The 18573-nt window shown below is 41.6% G+C and overlaps 1 protein-coding gene and 1 pseudogene across 1 annotated transcript; one reads left to right on the top strand and one right to left on the bottom strand.

Moving 5' to 3' along the window:
- The first annotated feature begins 738 nt into the window (after nucleotides 1-738).
- On the top strand, nucleotides 739-2526 carry LOC18026075. The gene is made up of 2 exons (XM_024160853.1): nucleotides 739-914; nucleotides 1333-2526. The coding sequence occupies exon 2, from the start codon at nucleotides 1342-1344 to the stop codon at nucleotides 2254-2256; it is 915 nt and encodes a 304-aa protein (XP_024016621.1). The 5' UTR covers nucleotides 739-914; nucleotides 1333-1341; the 3' UTR covers nucleotides 2257-2526.
- An 8006-nt stretch (nucleotides 2527-10532) lies between these two features.
- On the bottom strand, nucleotides 10533-17733 carry LOC18026076 (annotated as a pseudogene).
- Between the last annotated feature and the right edge of the window lie 840 nt (nucleotides 17734-18573).

The following is an 18573-nucleotide window of genomic DNA, read 5'->3' on the forward strand; positions in this document are numbered from 1 at the left end:
TGATTTTCAATGATTTATCTATCTTTCTTTCACCGATTTTATTTCTGAAGAAAGTTTACATTTTCCACTGGACTTTGATTTTTTTTTTTGTTTGCAGTGACCCCTTTTACATATGTATTTTATCTTACATTCCTTCATGTAATCTATTTTGTATACTATTTTAATTTGTATTAAAATTATGGAATTATCATTTTTAACATTCATAAATTGTTAGATATTTTTTTGTCATGTTTTAATATTAAATGACTATTTTACCCTTTTTCTATTTTATCGTGTAGCGTACGCAAACAGTGTTGAATTGTAACAAATTTTATGCGGTAATTAAAATAAAATGTTACAATGCAAAAATACATCTTAAAATGTCTATATCTTAAACAAAGTACTGTACAAATAATTTACAACATATGTCAAATTAAATTTTTTGTTAGCCAAATTAAATTCAAAATGTCTAAATTGTAGATACAGAAAGTCTACGTTTTGTAATAATACTGTAAGTAGCTCCGTTAAAAAAGAAAGAGTAATGACGGCCGTTATTATAGTTAGACGGAATGTAATAGAAAAACGAAAAAAAACTCTGGTTAATTTTCTGTCTCACTTTTGTCATGGAGACAGAGGTAAATGTAAAAGAAACAAAAAAACCGTAAGAAAATTAGCCAAAAAAAAATTAAGAGATAATTAAAATTGATTCGTAGGGTTTACATATAAAAACGAAAATGGATCAGAGATTGGAAACAAACCATCTCCTTCTCTATATTCCCCATTTCTCTCCTTCTGAAAACCCTAATTTTCTTTCCTCTTCATCTCTAACCTCTGTGTTTGTCTCTCTGTTTTGTTCTACGAACAGAGAATGATAAGGTAAACTTCAAATCCGCGTGAATTTCACCTTGTAATAACGGGAAAAAAGGAGGTCTCAGGTACTCAAAGAACAGCTTCTTCATCTGGCACTCTCATTTTTATTTTTGATTCCTCTACTCTTGAATGTTGAGCAAAATGATCTTTGATCGAGAACCTTAATAAACTGAGAAATTCTGCTTTTTTTTTTATATGAAAGAAAATTCCGGGTTTTTTTCTGGGATGTGTTCTTTTGGATAATTCGATTGATCAACTAATGATAAATTTGGTTTTGGTGGATGTTTATTTTAATCTTAACTTTTGACGATTTCGCTAATATTGCAAGATGTTCTTTGTTCTCTCGCGAGATTTGATTAAAGTATCGATTTTTACAGATTCGATTCATCATTCTGATTTGTTTGGTTTCGATCCATGTTCTGAAATTCTGATCCTTGATTCATGATCTAATCTCTAATTGTTCGTCAAATTTTGGGTTTTTAGCTGAAAAAAATGGCGACAAATGCTTGCGATGTGAACCAGCTAGATTCCGCAGATTCGCTTCTACCTCCACGGAAGCGATTACTCGCCGGATTCAAGAAACAGAACTCGAAAACCACCGGAAATGGATCTTCTTCTTCTCCGAGCCCTCCTCTTCCTTGTTTCGCTTCTTCCTCTTCTACTTCATACTCAAACGGATCCTCCTCTGCTTCAACAGATGTGCAGACCCATCTCGACAATCTCTTGACTTGCCAGCTCAACGATGACCATAACCGATCTCCTGAAGAGCTAGCTCAGGCGTCGAAAGCAACCGCTGCTTTAGCGATTAAGGTCGCAAAGGCGGCGAGAGCCACCGCTAATGAGAAAGCCATCATTGCTTCAAAGGCGGTAGCTGCGGCCAAGAGTGCTTTGGAACTGTTCGCTTCTTTTCCGGCGGCTGAGACGACGACAACGACGGTGAAGGAGAGGTCTCCGAGGAAGAGTAAGCAGAAGAAACACGTCCCGGTTCAGCTTCTGTATTCGAAAGGTGTAGCGGACGAGGAGCTAGCGCGTAGGTTGAATCGAGCTATAGACAATTCTCCTAGAGTCTTGACTGGTCACAGAAACAAGAAGCAGAAGAGCGTAGTGACTAGTAGTACTATGTACGATGGGAATGATGTTGCTGGTGTTGTGGATTCAGACAGCTCGAATGACGAGGAAGTAGACAGAACAAGAGTGAATGGGAAGCTGGTCTTGAAGGAGAAAACAGGGGAAGAGAGTAGCTCAATATTGGGGAAAAGAAGAGGAAGAGTGAAGCTAAAGAAGCTACCTTTGAGCATGTGTACCTCTAAAGATCAAGAAATTGAGAATGTTGGCGTGGTCAGTAACCCGCTGGCTCAGCCGGAAGGTTCTAATGGTGGTGGTGTGGCGGCTCAGGTCAGATCATAGCAGGGAAGTGTTTAGGACGAGGATCTAAAAAGTCATGAGAATGTGTGAAGCAAAACAAAGTTGTACGTTCATATCAACTCTTTTACCTAAAAGAGGTAAGAGAGTGCAGCAGAATTCAGGAGCATTGCTATTTTCAGTAGAGTCCCAATGTTGTTTTATTTTACTTCTTGTTTTGCTTTTTTTGGGTAATGTGTCATGAATTTATGTTACTTGTATATTTTGGAATAATAGATACATAGATTTTTATATATATGTTATTGTTGAATCATTTGTATGTGTTTGTTGAACAAGGTCTAGTTATTGGGATTTGTAGATGGAATCGATTTTTTTAATAAAGTAATGACTTTTTGTTGTTTGCTGTGTTTGTTTCTTATGTTTTAAGACATTTTTTTTTCCAGTGCTAAGGAATAATTTATCTTGTAGATAACTTATGTTCCTTCCTTGTATTTTATCTTTAGTTTCAAAATATAAGTCGTTTAGAAATTAATTTTATTTTGAAATATAAGTTGGTTTCTAATACAAATATTTTTTTAAAAAATCCACTTTTATCCTTATTTTTATAGTTAATTAATTAGTATGAACACAATAAATAATATTTTAATAAAGGATAAAATAAAAAATTAAACTATTTTTTAATCTGTATGCAAAAAATATGAAAGAAATTATATTTTAAAACGGAATATATATATATATATATATATCTCCCAGTTTTTAAAAAGAAAGAACTATACTTCTCTCCAAAATTAAATTGATAATTATGATAAAATCGATAGATTTGAGTGGTAGTTTCACTTAAAAAACGGTTAAAAGTTTTTTTAATGATAGTAAATAAAATGGTAAAAAAAAGAAGTTGAATTAAAACAAATGTGTTATAACACATATCATATATGGACTCTTATACCGGCCCATTAGGCCCATCAGGGCATTGTACTTAACCTAGATTCCCTATGTACTCTATATATACATTCCAGTGATTAATAAAGTTTCTAAGTTTTCACAACACGTTATCAGCACGATAAGACTCTCTGAGCGAAAAACCCTAATAAATTCGGCCACCACCAAAACCCTAAAAGCAAGTCGAAACTTAAAAGACGCATATCTTCCAAACCGTGAGGAACCAGAAGACGATCTACATATCAAATCGAAGCCCTCGACGAGACGAATCTACTGGTGAAAACCGTTTGTCGATCCAACGTCGGACGCGCCCTCACGCACACTTACAGTACACGACGATCAACCGAAAAAAAAAAAACCAGATCCGAGTTTTCCTTCTTCAACCAGCAGCTTCTCCAGTTTTGGTGATCAATCCTTGGAATTTGTAGCGGCTAACTGAGGTCTATTAGCTCCCAGTTTCATTAGCCTGTCAGAAATCCAAAGGTGGAAAAGGTATCTTCTAAAACTGAGAGCCATAGAACCTGTTGTTTAAACACTTCAAAACCCTATAAAAAAAAAAATCGATCTCTAATTGATTGAAAGTGTTTGATACTCTGATGATTGATTGATAACTTGTTGATTGATTGTTTAAATTACAAGTTTATGCATGTTCAAAGGTTTTAAACTCGTTTTATAAAACCCTAATCTACAAAAACCTAACAACCGTTTTTGGCCATGTTTATGGCATAAACCTATTCGATTTTCTTCATGTTTAATAAGCTTGTTGCAGCTTATTTGATTGTTGATTCTCTTGCTTGAAACACTTGATTGAATAAACTAAGAAAATCAACCCTAAATCCTAAGCTTGATTCACGATTTTGTAATTTTCAAAATCGTAAGTCATAATGCTTAAACCCTAGTCCTTTTCACGTGATTTCTTTGTTGTCCTTGTGAAATTATTAAAACCATCGACCACAGATCCTATAGATCTCGAAATCACATCCAAAATATGTTTTCCAAACCGTTAAAACCCTAGATAAAACCCTAATCATATTCGGCTCCCCTAGGGTTCCTCCTAAACCGCCTAAAACCGGCTAAACCTGGTTCTCATTAACCGAAATTATATTCGGCTTTAACCGATTAAATCACAGCTATTAAACCGACATCATGTTCAGGGTAACTAAAACCATACCCTTTTAAAATTTACTATTTCCGAGAAAGTTCCCTCTAATAGAAAGTTTCCTCATATAAAAACTTTCCTCATATAGAAATTTTCCCGGCATAGAAACTTTCCTCATTTAGAAAATTACCCAAATTAGAAACTTTCCAAATTTAGAAACTTTCCTAAAATAGAAATATTCTCAAAATAGAAAGTTTCATCATCAGCATTCAAAATTTTCTCAAAACAATCCCTAACAAAATCAATCTCATGTTTCACATGTCAAACATTCAGAAATGTGAATTCGAGGCCCTTCACGTCTCCGGGGATAACTACCTCGAGTGGGCCCTAGACATGCGCTTGTTCCTTGCATCGAAAGAACTCGATGCGTGTATTACCGACGGTAACACCGCATCCCGTAAGGGACAGTCTCAGGCGATATGTCACATACGCCATCATCTGGCCCCGAGCCTTAAGCAGCAATATCTCACTCTTGAGAATCCACTTGAATTGTGGCAAGCGCTGAAAAAGCGATATGACCATCAGAAAATGGTCCAGTTGCCTCAGGCAGATTTCGACTGGAAGAACCTTCGGTTCCAGGACTACAAATCCGTAGATGATTACAACAACGAACTCTTTCGTATTGTTGCCATCCGGAAACTCTGTGGCGAGGATGTGACAGATAATGATCTCCTCGAGAAAACATTATCCACATTCAGCACAGAGAATGTTGTGCTCCAACAACAATACCGTGCAATGAAACACACATTGTACGAAGACTTGTTGTCCTGTCTTCTCCTCGCTGATAAGAATAACCAGCTGCTTATGAGGAACAGCGCTATGAGGCCCCCGGGATCGGCTCCTGTCCCAGCTTCTCGTCAAGAGTCCTACCATGTTCAACCCGATAGATCCTCAGATCACCGCCGTGGACGTGGTAATGGACGTGGTAATGGCCGAGGACATGGACGTGGAAGACGTGGACGCGGACATGGTCGTGGCAACCGACCTAACCTCAGTTATGGTCCTGGTCGTGGTCGAGGCATCACCAAGCCGACCCGCCACACCAACCCCGATCACTCTGCTTGTACCAGATGTGGGATGTTCAACCACCCAACAAAGCAATGTCGCACCCCCAAGATCCACTGCGATCTATACCAGAAGTACGGAAAAGCTCCTGCTGAAGCCAACATGACTCAGCCAGTCGATGCTGCTAACCTGGAAGGTGACGACCTCCTTGATGATGAGAACACCACAAACGAGCAGACCGACCCCATGGACTATGAAACAGCTGATCTCCTCGATTAATTCAATCATCTGAAACTCTGATACAATTTGATTTTGTTCTTTATTTTTTCATTTTGGGATTTGTTTCATTTTTTTTTTCCATTTGCCTTTATTCTCAGACAATGCTTTACTTTATGATTTATCACATTATCTGAATTCCTCAATACTGGATTCTATCTTCTATTCATAATGAAGCACACCAGCAAATGGAAACCATAGTCGTAGATAGTGGATCCAGCCACACTATCTTAAGAAATAAAAGTTACTTCATAAACCTAACCTATCAAACCACAAATATTAGCACCATCGCGGGTCCCTCAAACCTTATCGAAGGATATGGCCATGCCTATGTGTTGCTATCAAATGGCACACAACTTGAAATACCAGATGCTCTATATTCTCCTAGTTCGAAGAGAAATCTTCTGAGCTTCAAGGATATAAGACAGAATGGTTTCCACATAGAAACCCAAGGTCAAGGGAACAAAGAATCCCTCCTAGTCACTAAAACCGTAGACGGCCATAAACAAATCCTCGAAACCATATCCGCGCTCTCTACTGGACTTTACCATGCTAAAGTCAGTATGATTGAAGCTAATACCACTCTCAAAGCCCGGTTTACTGATTATACTATTTGGCACGACCGGCTCGGTCATCCCGGTGCAAATATGATGCGTAAACTAATTCAAAACTCTCAAGGGCATACCCTCAAAGAAAACCGAGCTTATCCTCAACACCTCATGTGCACAGCTTGTTCTCAAGGCAAATTGATCACTCGGCCTTCACCAGTTAAAATCTCTAAACAAACACTTTATTTCCTAGAAAGAATCCAGGGCGATATCTGTGGACCTATACATCCATCTTCTGGACCATTCCGGTACTTCATGGTCCTTATAGACGCATCGACCCGTTGGTCATATGTTTGTCTCTTGTCCTCTCGGAACCAAGACTTCGCTAGGTTCTTGGCCCAAATCATAAAATTGCGGGCCCATTTCCCTGACTTCCCACTAAAGACTATCCGCCGTGACAATGCTGGTGAATTTACCTCACAAGCGTTTAATGACTATTGTAAGGCCATGGGGGTAACCGTGGAACATCCTGTAGCACATGTCCATACTCAAAATGGATTGGCTGAATCATTCATTAAACGCATTCAATGGATAGCCCGACCATTACTCATGAGATCAAAGCTCCCGGCCTCAGCATGGGGACATGCAGTATTACATGCTGCTGAACTCATACGCATCCGGCCATCTAGTGAACACAAATATTCCCCATCCCAACTACTCTTGGGTCATGAGCCAGACATCTCCCATCTCAAAACATTTGGGTGTTCAGTATATGTACCCATTGCTCCACCACATCGAACCAAAATGGGACCTCAAAGAAGGATGGGAATATATGTTGGTTTTGACTCTCCCACCATCATAAGATATCTCGAGCCAACCACTGGAGATCTCTTCAAGGCCAGATATGCGGATTGCCAATTCGATGAATCGGTATATCCCTCTTTAGGTGGTGAGACAAACAAGCTGGTCAAAGATCTTTCATGGAATCAAACATCATTAAATTGGCAAGATCCTCGGACTCTAGAATGTGATTCAGAGATCCAAAAGATTATTCATTATCAAAAGCTAGCTAATCAATTGCCAGATTCCTTTGCTGACCCGACCAAAGTAACCAAATCGTACATCCCAACTTGTAATGCACCAGTACGAATAGCTGTCCCAACGGGACAGACCCAAGTTGCTACAGAGTCTGCATCACGTCTCAAACGGGGCAGACCTCTCGGTTCCAAAGATAAGAATCCCTGGAAATCAAAGAAAGGTGCAATAACCAAAACCGGGATTCCTGCAATATCAGACATAGCCGCGGCTGAGACTCAATCTAATGAACCCTCAATGGAAGTTCGGGACGCCGAATCTCCAGGTTCAGAAGATAACAATGAGATCTCCATCAATTACAATATGTCCGGAATACAATGGAATCGAAAAGAAGTCGACTTAAATGCACTCTTTGCATACAAAGTAGCACTTGATGTTGCGCTCACGCAAGAGGATCTAGAACCCACGTCAATAACACAGTGTACACATCGAACAGATTGGCTAAAATGGAAAGAAGCCATAAACGTGGAGTTAAAGAGTCTCAAACTCAGAAACGTGTTCGGTCCGATCATCCGGACCCCATCACACATCAAGCCAGTGGGCCACAAATGGGTCTTTGTGCGCAAAAGGAACGAACTCGGTGAAGTCGTTCGATACAAAGCACGGCTTGTAGCACAAGGATTCTCACAGAGACCCGGAATCGATTATGAGGAGACTTATTCTCCAGTGGTGGATGCAACAACATTCCGATTCCTCATAAGTCTGGCCATAAGAGAAAATCTTGATCTGCGGTTAATGGATGTTGTAACCGCATATCTCTATGGGCCCCTGGACAACGAAATATATATGAGACTCCCAGATGGCATTGAACTAAAAGACAAAAATGCATCTCGAGATCAATACTGCATCAGGCTGAACAAATCCTTGTATGGACTGAAACAAAGTGGGCGTATGTGGTACAACCGCCTCAGCGATTACCTCATCAAAGAAGGCTACAAAAATGACCCCATCAGTCCATGCATCTTCATCAAGAAGTACTCAAACAAAGGATTTGTAATCATAGCAGTATACGTGGATGATCTAAACATCCTCGGAACATCTGGTGAGATCTCCCAAACAGTCGACTGCTTAAAAGCAGAATTCGAAATGAAAGACCTAGGCAAAACAAAGTACTGTTTGGGATTACAACTTGAGTACATCAAAGGAGGAATCCTTGTGCATCAATCGGCTTATATCGAAAAGGTACTCAAGCGATTTAATATGGACCAAGCTCACACATTGACCAGCCCAATGGTAGTTAGAAGCTTAAGTGATGACCCTCTTGGTCCCAAAAAGGATGATGAAGAAATCCTTGGTCCTGAAAAGCCATACCTCAGTGCTGTAGGAGCGTTAATGTACCTGGCTAGTCACACTAGACCAGACATATGTTTCGCCGTGAACCTCCTCGCTCGATATAGTTCATCTCCAACTCAGAGGCACTGGAACGGTATAAAACATCTCCTAAGATACCTTCGAGGTACTCAAGACTTAGGACTCTTCTATACTAACCAAAATAAAGATGGGTTAGTCGGCTTCGCCGATGCAGGATATCTATCAGATCCGCACACTGCCAAGTCTCAAACTGGCTACGTTTTTACGCATGGAGGAACAGCCATCTCTTGGAGATCAATGAAGCAGACACTCACTGCCACTTCATCAAACCATGCTGAAATCCTAGCCATGGTATGGACGAAGACACACAGCCCACGGTGATGTATGAAGACAACGCGGCATGCATAGCTCAGCTCAAGGAAGGATATATCAAAGGAGATCGGACGAAGCACATTCTATCGAAGTTCTTCTCAACCTCAGACTGGCAGAAGGACGGCACTCTCAGCGTTCAGCAGGTCCGATCCAGTGAGAATTCAGCTGACCTCTTCACCAAATCATTGCCTACTTCAACACACCGGAAGCTCGTCAAACAGATAGGAATGTATAGACTTAGAGATCTGCAGTGATGCTACAATCAGGGGGAGTAATGCGTGATGTACTCTTTTTCCTTCACCATGGTTTTGTCCCATTGGGTTTTTCCTGGTAAGGTTTTAATGAGGCAACATTCCCCAGCGCATTATCGAGATCCTGATTGAGTAGCTGACCCGGTTCACTCGTCCAAGGGGGAGTGTTATAACACATATCATATATGGACTCTTATACCGGCCCATTAGGCCCATCAGGGCATTGTACTTAACCTAGATTCCCTATGTACTCTATATATACATTCCAGTGATTAATAAAGTTTCTAAGTTTTCACAACAAAATGGTTAATTATAGTCAGTGCTCGAATACTCGTTGGGCGCTAGACGGGCGGAAGGCCACAGATTACCGCCTAGACCGTTAATCGCTGATTAATCAGTGATTAATTTTTTGGGAATTTTTTTATGATTATTAGGTGTTTAAGTTATGTTTGTACTCTTTTTTTTTTTTGTATAATTCTCATATTGTATTAAAGATTGAGTTTGTGAAGTTGTAGATTGATATTGTCATAGGGTTTAGAACCAAAAAATGCAATGTAAAATCTATTTTTAAACTTGTATTGCATAAAGAAACTTGTAATAATGCATAAAAACTCTTATCCATCTGCTTAAGTAACCGATATCAAACTGAAACAATATTCAAAAGACAAAAATAAAGTTCAATCACATGATAATACAAAAAAAATAGAGTCTTGATCATGAGAATACACCAAAAAAAAGCCAAAGGATAAGCAAAATCTCCATCCTTTTCTTCTCCAATGATCAAGTTATCATTTGTTTTGCACTTCTATGTCTTTGATAAGTGAACTGAAACCTGTTGAAAAAAAAGAACTTGTTAATACGAGACATCAAACAACCATCAGCAAAAAAAGAACTATGCAAATGGACCAATTTTCATAGCAAAAGTACAATCCATTCATAGACACTAGAGGCTAATACGAGACATCAAACAACATCAAAGACATCCAACCAAAACAGAGAGACATCAAACAACCGAGACATCAAACAACCAAAACAATAAAGGAAAAGAGTTTAAGAACATTAACTAACCTGTTTACTAACTTTGAGAGTCACGAAACAGAGGAACCTCTTGGTATAGATCAGGTTCAAAGTCCATATCATCAAACTCTTCTGGTTAAGAATAAAAGTCATCATCGTAGAGAGTTCTTAGGCTTGGAACTTGGGTGGCTAAGATCACATTCATTTCAGTATCTTGGTCTTCTAAACGCGGGCCAATTATCCAATCCTCAACTGTATCTTCATTTCCATCTTCGAAGATCACATCTGAGTTTTGCTCTCTGATTTTTTTCTGCTTGTTAAACAACCTTGCATTAAACTGAACGTAGACTAGATGTTCATCGGATGAACATCTAGTCTGTTTCTTTTCTTAGTGTGTATCTGCATAAAAAGATTAAAAGTTTCTTTACAAGTATAATAACAAGAGTTTGTGAAACAGAAAAGGCTGATAGTAGACTTACCCCTTCAAAACTACTCCAATTTCGTTCACAGCCTGAAGAAGAAGAGGTCAAAGACAGAATTCTGGTTGCCATTCTTTGCAGTGTTGGTGCACTACATCCATAAGTGGCCCACCAATTCGCTACGATGCATCAAGAGACATCACTTTTCATTAGCAAGTGTTAAATGAAACCAAATGATATGATAATCAAGAGAGTTATTGATGCAGCGCATCGTTCCCTTATTGGGCTTCACACAAACACTCCTTGGCCCATACGTGTTTGCTCTGGTTTTCTGTTTGTTTACTTCATCTTTTAGGATAAGCTTAAATCTTTTAACATTATTAGGAAAGGGATTTGTTATGATTTCCTTGGAGTTGTATATATAGCTGAAAGCTGATTCATTTGTAAGTACGTTGAATATTGAATCTGAGTTTTCTTAAGAGCTTTTACAAGCACTGCGAAGAGTACTCGCACCTCTTTTGTTCGCGTTTTCGATTTCGTTTACGAGAACAACTCCGTCGGCTTGAGACTCCTCTCTCTTGTCGATTATAGCTTCCGTTACTCCATCAGTTGGTATCAGAGCAGGAACTTCCTGGGAATTGTTTGAGTGTCCATCGCCGATTCCTCCAAAGAAGACTGCTGACGTTCACATTGCTCAGACAGATGCCGCGGCAACCGACGGCAATGACGTTCGACAACTTCTATTGGCGTTGCAGGAAAACATTCAGACAACGATTCATGAGTCAATCCATGAATTGGGGGAGATGCTCGCGCAGCAGTTCACAAGGAACAATCCTTTGTATGTTGAAGACGAGCCAGGCGACGACCAGAATCCAGTCGCAAATCAGGTTCGTGAGCAAGGGAACGTCAATACACATTGGGAATCAGGGTTTCGTATTGAGATCCCGGAATTCACGGCGGTGTGCGTGGTGATGCTGTCCTTGACTGGATAATTACGGTGGAGGAGATGTTGGACTTTAAACAAGTGCCATCTTCTCGTCGTGTACCTCTGGTGGCGATGAAGTTTCGAGGTCACGCAGCGTCCTGGTGGAAACAAGTGAAGGTGACGCATCATCGGAATGGTAAAGATCCGATCCAGACATGAGAAAAAACTCAAAAAGCACCTCCATGCAACATTCCTGCCTCATAACTACGAGCGTACGCAGCACAACAAGCTGCAGCTGCTAAAACATGGATCTCGCCCGGTTGATGATTACGCGGAAGAATTTGCCCTCTTGCTGACGCGGATTGATGTCCGTGATAGTGAATCACAGTTGGTTTCCCGTTTCATCGGTGGGTTGCGGTCACAGTTACAGAACGCTCTTTCTCAGTTTGATCCAACCACGATCGCAGAAGCACATCGTCGAGCTGCTACGTTCGAACAACAGTTTCGCCAGACCCCTTGGTTGCCTCAATCGATGCGTACTCGCTTGCAAGAGATGAGTTCGACACCAACAACTAAAGAACCTGACCAGACGACATCAGCTTCCACGACTGAGACGGGTCAGACAACCGACGAAACACCTGCGCTACGCCGTTCGACGCGCCCTAATGCCCTCAAATGCTACTCTTGCGGGGAACCGGGACATCGTCAGACAGCTTGCCCTAATCAACATCGCCGTGGTCTGTTACTTGAAGTCCCTGTGGGGGAAACCGACCTCGCGTATGATTCTTATGGCGATGATGATGTAGACAATTCAGTGCTACCGACTCATGGTGATACCGGACACATGTTAGTCGTGCGTCGTTCTTGTATCACGCCACGACGGCAAGACGAACAATGGCTACGTACCAGTATCTTTCGGTCCACTTGCACAATTAAAGGACGCATTTGCAGCTTTGTTGTGGATTCGGGAAGTTGCCGCAATGTCATTGCTGATGTTGCTGTCGACAAACTGGGGATTCAGCGCGAGAACCACCCTGCACCGTACACATTGGGATGGTTGCAAGATGGTGTTAGCGTCCGCATAACACAGCGTGCGCTAGTGGCATTTTCCATTGGACCACACTACCGCGATCGAACGTATTGTGACATCGCTCCTATGGACGTTAGCCATCTGTTACTAGGGCGTCCCTGGGATTTTGATCGCAAGATTGTACACGATGGGGCTCAAAACACGTATAGCTTAATTTGGGAAACTCACAAAATTTTGCTCCTGCCGTCGGGTGATTTAGCATTACCAGCACCACCGGAAGCTGCCGCGATCCCACAGACGCCTACTGCTCAGCCACGCCTCAACTCATTGATCTGCTCTTATGCAGATTTTGCCTCGGAATTCCAGCTTGAAGGCATTGCCTTTGCGATTACACATGCATCCTTTTCACGGCTACTATCGGCATCACCAGTGACCGATATTCTGTCTGCAGTTCTCGCTGAGTTTCCTGATGTATTTCCCAGTGATTAACCCAAGGAACTGCCTCCGCTTCGAGATATACAGCACCACATAGACCTCGTCCCAGGCGCGACGTTACCAAACCGTCCCCATTATCGCATGAGCCCACACGAACATGAAGAGTTGCGTCGACAGGTGGAAGAGCTGTTACGCAAGGGTCATATTCGCGAAAGCCTTAGCCCATGCGCTGTTCCAGCTCTTTTGATCCCAAAGAAGGACGGTACGTGGCGTATGTGTGTGGACAGTCGCGCAATCAACAAAATCACGGTGCATTATCGCTTTCCGATTCCGCGTTTGGATGACTTGTTGGATCAGATTGGGTCAGCTACCGTCTTCTCCAAGATTGATTTGAAGAGTGGCTACCACCAGATACGAATACGCCCAGGAGATGAGTGGAAGACGGCCTTTAAAACTCGTGAGGGGCTTTTTGAATGGCTCGTGATGCCATTTGGTCTTTCGAACGCGCCGAGCACGTTCATGCGCATTATGAACCAAGCTCTCAGACCATTTATTGGCAAGTTTTTTGTTGTCTATTTCAATGACATATTGGTGTTTAGCTCGTCATTGTCCGATCATGCGAACCACCTGCGTGACGTCTTGCTTGTTCTCCGGCAGGAGAAATTCCTTGCAGCTCGGCATAAATGCGAGTTTGGTGTACAGGAAGTATTGTTTCTGGGCTATGTGGTGTCCGGAAAAGGGCTTGCAATGGACGTGTCTAAAGTCGAAGCAGTGCGTTCTTGTCCTATTCTGCAGACAGTGTCGGAAGTTCGGAGCTTTCATGGGTTGGTTTATTTTTATAGACGCTTTGTGCATGATTTTAGCACGATAATGGCACCTATTACAAACTGCATGAAGGACGGAAAATTCGAATAGACTCAAGCAGCAACGACAGCACCAATTCTGGTCTTACCAGACTTTTCTCAGACATTTGAACTCCACTGCGATGCCTCTAAGTTGGGGATTGGTGCCGTCCTTAGCCAGCAGGGTCGTCCAATCGCATTTTACAGCGAAAAGTTGTCTGGTGCAAGGGTCCGTTACAGCACGTATGACGTTGAGTTCTACGCCATTGTTCAAGCCATTAAACATTGGCGACATTACCTGGTACATCGCGAGTTCGTTCTGTTTACTGATCATGATGCTCTGTGTCATCTTGACAGCCAAGCTAAGGTGTCTGCGCGACATGCCACCTGGATTTCGTTCCTGCAACAGTTTACTTTTTCTATTCGTGATCAATCGGGAAAAACGAATCGTGTGGCTGACGCGCTTAGTCGACGTCATTCCCTTCTGACATCGATGCACACTTCTGTTAAAGGGTTTGCTTTCTTTGCTGATTTATATGCGACATATGCTTTCTTTGCTCGCATTTTTCAAGACGCTGAGCGTGGGTTGGGATCTGAATATACGATACAGGATGGCTTTCTCTTTAAAGGATTGTGCTTATGCGTTCCTGACTGCAGTCTTCGTCTACAGATTATTCGTGAACTTCATAATGAGGGACATTGAACTTCATAATGAGGGACATGTGGGACGTGACAGGACGCTCCAGCTCGTCATGTCTTCATATTTTTGGCCTTGTTTGCGATGCGATGTGGAGCGATTTGTTGAGCGTTGTCGAGTTTGTCAACAGGCTAAGGGCAAATCGTCAAACGCTGGTCTTTATCTCCCTCTGCCAATTCCGACGCAGCCATAGACTGACGTGAGCATGGATTTCGTGTTAGGCCTTCCTCGTACACAGCGTGGCTTTGACTCATTTTTGGTTGTTGTCGATCAATTTTCGAAGATGTCGCACTTCATTCCGTGCAAAAAGACGACAGATGCTGTGAGCGTTGCAGTGTTGTTTTTTCGAGAGATTTATCGTCTTCACGGGCTGCCTTTGTCGATTGTCTCTGACCGTGATACTCGTTTTCTCAGTCACTTTTGGAGATCTTTGTGGAAGTTGCTGGGTACGTCATTGGATATGAGTTCGGCATACCATCCGCAGACGGATGGCCAGACCGAGGTGACTAACCGTGCCCTTGGTGATCTTCTGCGTTGTTTAGTGGGCGATAACATCAAGTCGTGGGATGCAAAATTGTGTCAAGCCGAATTCGCACATAATCATGCTTCGAATCGCAGCTTAGGCTTTAGTCCGTTTCGTGTCGTTTATGGTGTGGTTCCGCGTTGCCCTTTGGACCTCACCACTTTGCCGGATCGTACTTGTTTCCATGGCGATGCAGTGGATTTCTTCGCTGATCTTGAGCAGGTGCATCGTCAAGCTCAATCGAATTTGGAGGTCGCTGCAGCTAAGTACAAAGCAGCTGCCGACGTCAAACGCCGTGAAGTCCTTTTTGAACCTGGCGATCTGGTGTGGGTTGTCTTGACCAAAGATCGTTTACCAGCAGGCGAGTACAACAAGCTCAAGTCTCGCAAGTTTGGTCCGGTCGAAGTACTTGAACGCCTCAATGCGAATGCTTATCGTCTGCGTCTGCCTTCTCACATGCACACTTCCGACGTCTTTAACGTGAAGCACCTTTCTCCATTTCGTGGTGAAAATGCCGTTTTGGATTCGAGGCCGAATCCTCTCCCACCCGGAGAGACCTGATGCAGCGCATCATTCCCTTATTGGGCTTCACGCAAACACTCTTTGGCCCATACGTGTTTGCTCTGGTTTTCTGTTTGTTTACTTCATCTTTTAGGATAAGCTTAAATATTTTAACATTATTAGGAAAGGGATTTGTTACGATTTCCTTGGAGTTGTATATATAGCTGAAAGCTGATTCATTTGTAAGTACGTTGAATATTGAATCTGAGTTTTCTTAAGAGCTTTTACAAGCACTGCGAAGAGTATTCGCACCTCTTTTGTTCGCGTTTTCGATTTCATTTACGAGAACAACTCCGTCGGCTTGAGACTCCTCTCTCTTGTCGATTATAGTTTCCGCTACTCCATCAGTTATACTGAGAATACATACCTGGATCAAATGACTCATCTTTCTTTTCACAGCCTTTTAGTGCTAATGCTCTACCAAACAACCCAGCTTTGGTCTTGTAGAGAATGATTTCATGATTCACAACCTTGTTTTGCTTCTCAAAATCACCATGATAGAAAATTTCTACACAACTCAAGAACCTTTCGATGACTTGCAAATCATATTGGATATTTGTGTCTTTGTAGAAGTAATAAGGATTGAGGAAGTATACAGCAACATGTAAAGGAGAATCCAACCTACCTTTCATTTTTTCATCAATGATCTGAAAGATAGGTTGGTAATTCCTTTCCACATTATCAGAAGCTTTCATTATAGCCTTCTTAGCTTCCAATATCTCACCATAGATGAACCCCATAGAAGGAATCCTCTCACCATCTGCCAACCGTAGAACTTTCACCAAAGGACTGAAGATCTTCAACACTGACATCACTGAATTCCAAAATGCAAAACTCATTACAGTATCAAACACGTTCTTACCCTTCACAGCTTTTGAATGAGTGCATTCATACCACTCATCGCTTGTAAACATGGATTTCAGCTGAGCCTTCTTCTCGTACAGGCTATGGAGAGTCAAAAACATGTAGCAAACCTTGTTGCTCCTGGTTTGACAATGTCTCTCTTCTTCGTATATGTTCTCATCATCGATAGAGTCTTGTGGTGAGCATAAACAAATATAGTCAGCCTTTGCTTGATAGATGACTTTAGAAAAACCATAAAGTTTAGATACTCCCTCTAGCATTAGATCCATAGTATGAGCTGCACATCCACTCCAAAATATATTTGGTCTCTTCTCCTTAAGCATCTTTGAAGCTGCAACATTGTTGGTGGCATTGTCAGTCACAACTTGTACAACTCTTGCAGGCCCTACATCTTCAATACACTTGTCGATGTAGTTGAAGATATACTCTCCCGTGTGAGCATCTTTAGAAGTGTCTTTCGAAGAAAGGAAGCAGGTACCTCCTCTGGAATTGACACACAGATTCATAATGCTGCTCCTCTTCATGTCGGTCCATGAATCAGTCATAACAGAGCATCCTTCTTTATCCCATTCTTCTTCAAGAGTCTTCAGTTTTTCTTTTGTCCTTTGATATTCTTCATTAAGAAGTGGTTCCCGTAACTGGTACTGACTTGGAGGCACCCAACCTGGACCAAATTGTCCCAAAGCTTCACAGAATAACCTAAAAGGTTCATTGTCGATTGCATTGAAGGGGATACTTGCCTGGTAGAGCCACCGAGCACAATATTGGCGTACAACATGTGTCTTCTCCTTAGAAATGGCATCATGGATGCTCTGCTGTCGTTTCTGAGCAGCCAACAAAGCTTCTGGATCAATGAAGCCTGCAAACCTATCTATTGGACCTTGGAAATAAGGTGATCTAAGTGGTCCAAGATCTCCTTCCAATTCATCACCAGCTTCCTTGTCAACATTAACTTCAGCCCGTAAAGCCTCTTCACTCTTCCTTTTCAGACCTTTCTTCTCCTTTACTCCGTTAAGTGCATTCATATACTTATCCTTATCCGACTGACTGGATTTTGGACAAGAAGCCACTGCCCCTTTCTTATGTGCTATATGCTGCTCCAGTCTGTGAATTCCACCGGAAATCTCCTTAGAACATAGCTTACACTTGATTTTGTCTGGATTCTGAGGATCATACAAGCTGCCATACTCCCATCCAACATCGGTGGAATTGCGCTTAAGAGCAGGTGAGGTTTCAGGTGGTGGATCAGCCATAACGTCCCAATCAAGCTAATAAAGAGCAGGTGAGGTTTCAGGTGGTGGTTATAAAGTTTAAGTTAGAAGAAGAAAGGTTTTGAGAACAGAACCGTAACCAATAAACATTGGTTCTATGTTAGAGTTTTTAGGGTCTAAGTTAGAAGAAGGTTGTTAGAATCACTAAAGGAAAGAGTTTGAGAGGTTGATAGTTTTTAAATTAGAGGTTTAAAGATTCAGGGGATTGAGAGTTTGAAAGATAGTTTGAAAGATAATTTGAGAGATTCTTACCTCGAGAACAAGAAGATTGATGTCGTAGATGATGTGGGAGCTTGATTTGTTGTAGATGTCAGAGATTGCTGTCGATCACGCCTGAATTCCTGCTGAGTTCATCTGAAATCTGGATTAAGCTTGTGTATTTGATCGTAATTAGGGTTTAGTTTTTCATAAAATCTGTGTTAAGTGTTTCAAAAGGGGAAATCCCGAGTTCAAGAAGAAAGAAGTGTCGTCGTTTTGCAAAAGAGAATGAAAAAAAATGTGGGCCGAACCAGAAGTCCAAATTTTTTGGGAAATATGCGGCCGATTTTTTTTTTTTATTGGGCCAATTTTTAACGAAATTGGGCCGATTTTTTTTCTAGGCGGATTTAGGTGTTAGTTCCGCGGTTCACCGCCTAGCCCAGCCGACCAGGAGAAAATCGCGGCGGTGCTCCTCCGCCGAACGCCTAAGCGGCCGAGTTTTTGAGCAGGAATTATAGTTATGATTGGTAATAAATAAGGATGAGCATGGATTGGATGTCTTGTAATGTCAGTATATATCCAAATGTAAAATACTAGTTTCACTGTTTTTTTATTTTTTTACAA

Source organism: Eutrema salsugineum, unplaced genomic scaffold (genome assembly GCF_000478725.1).
Source record: "Eutrema salsugineum unplaced genomic scaffold, Eutsalg1_0 scaffold_11, whole genome shotgun sequence".
Lineage (NCBI taxonomy): Eukaryota > Viridiplantae > Streptophyta > Magnoliopsida > Brassicales > Brassicaceae > Eutrema > Eutrema salsugineum.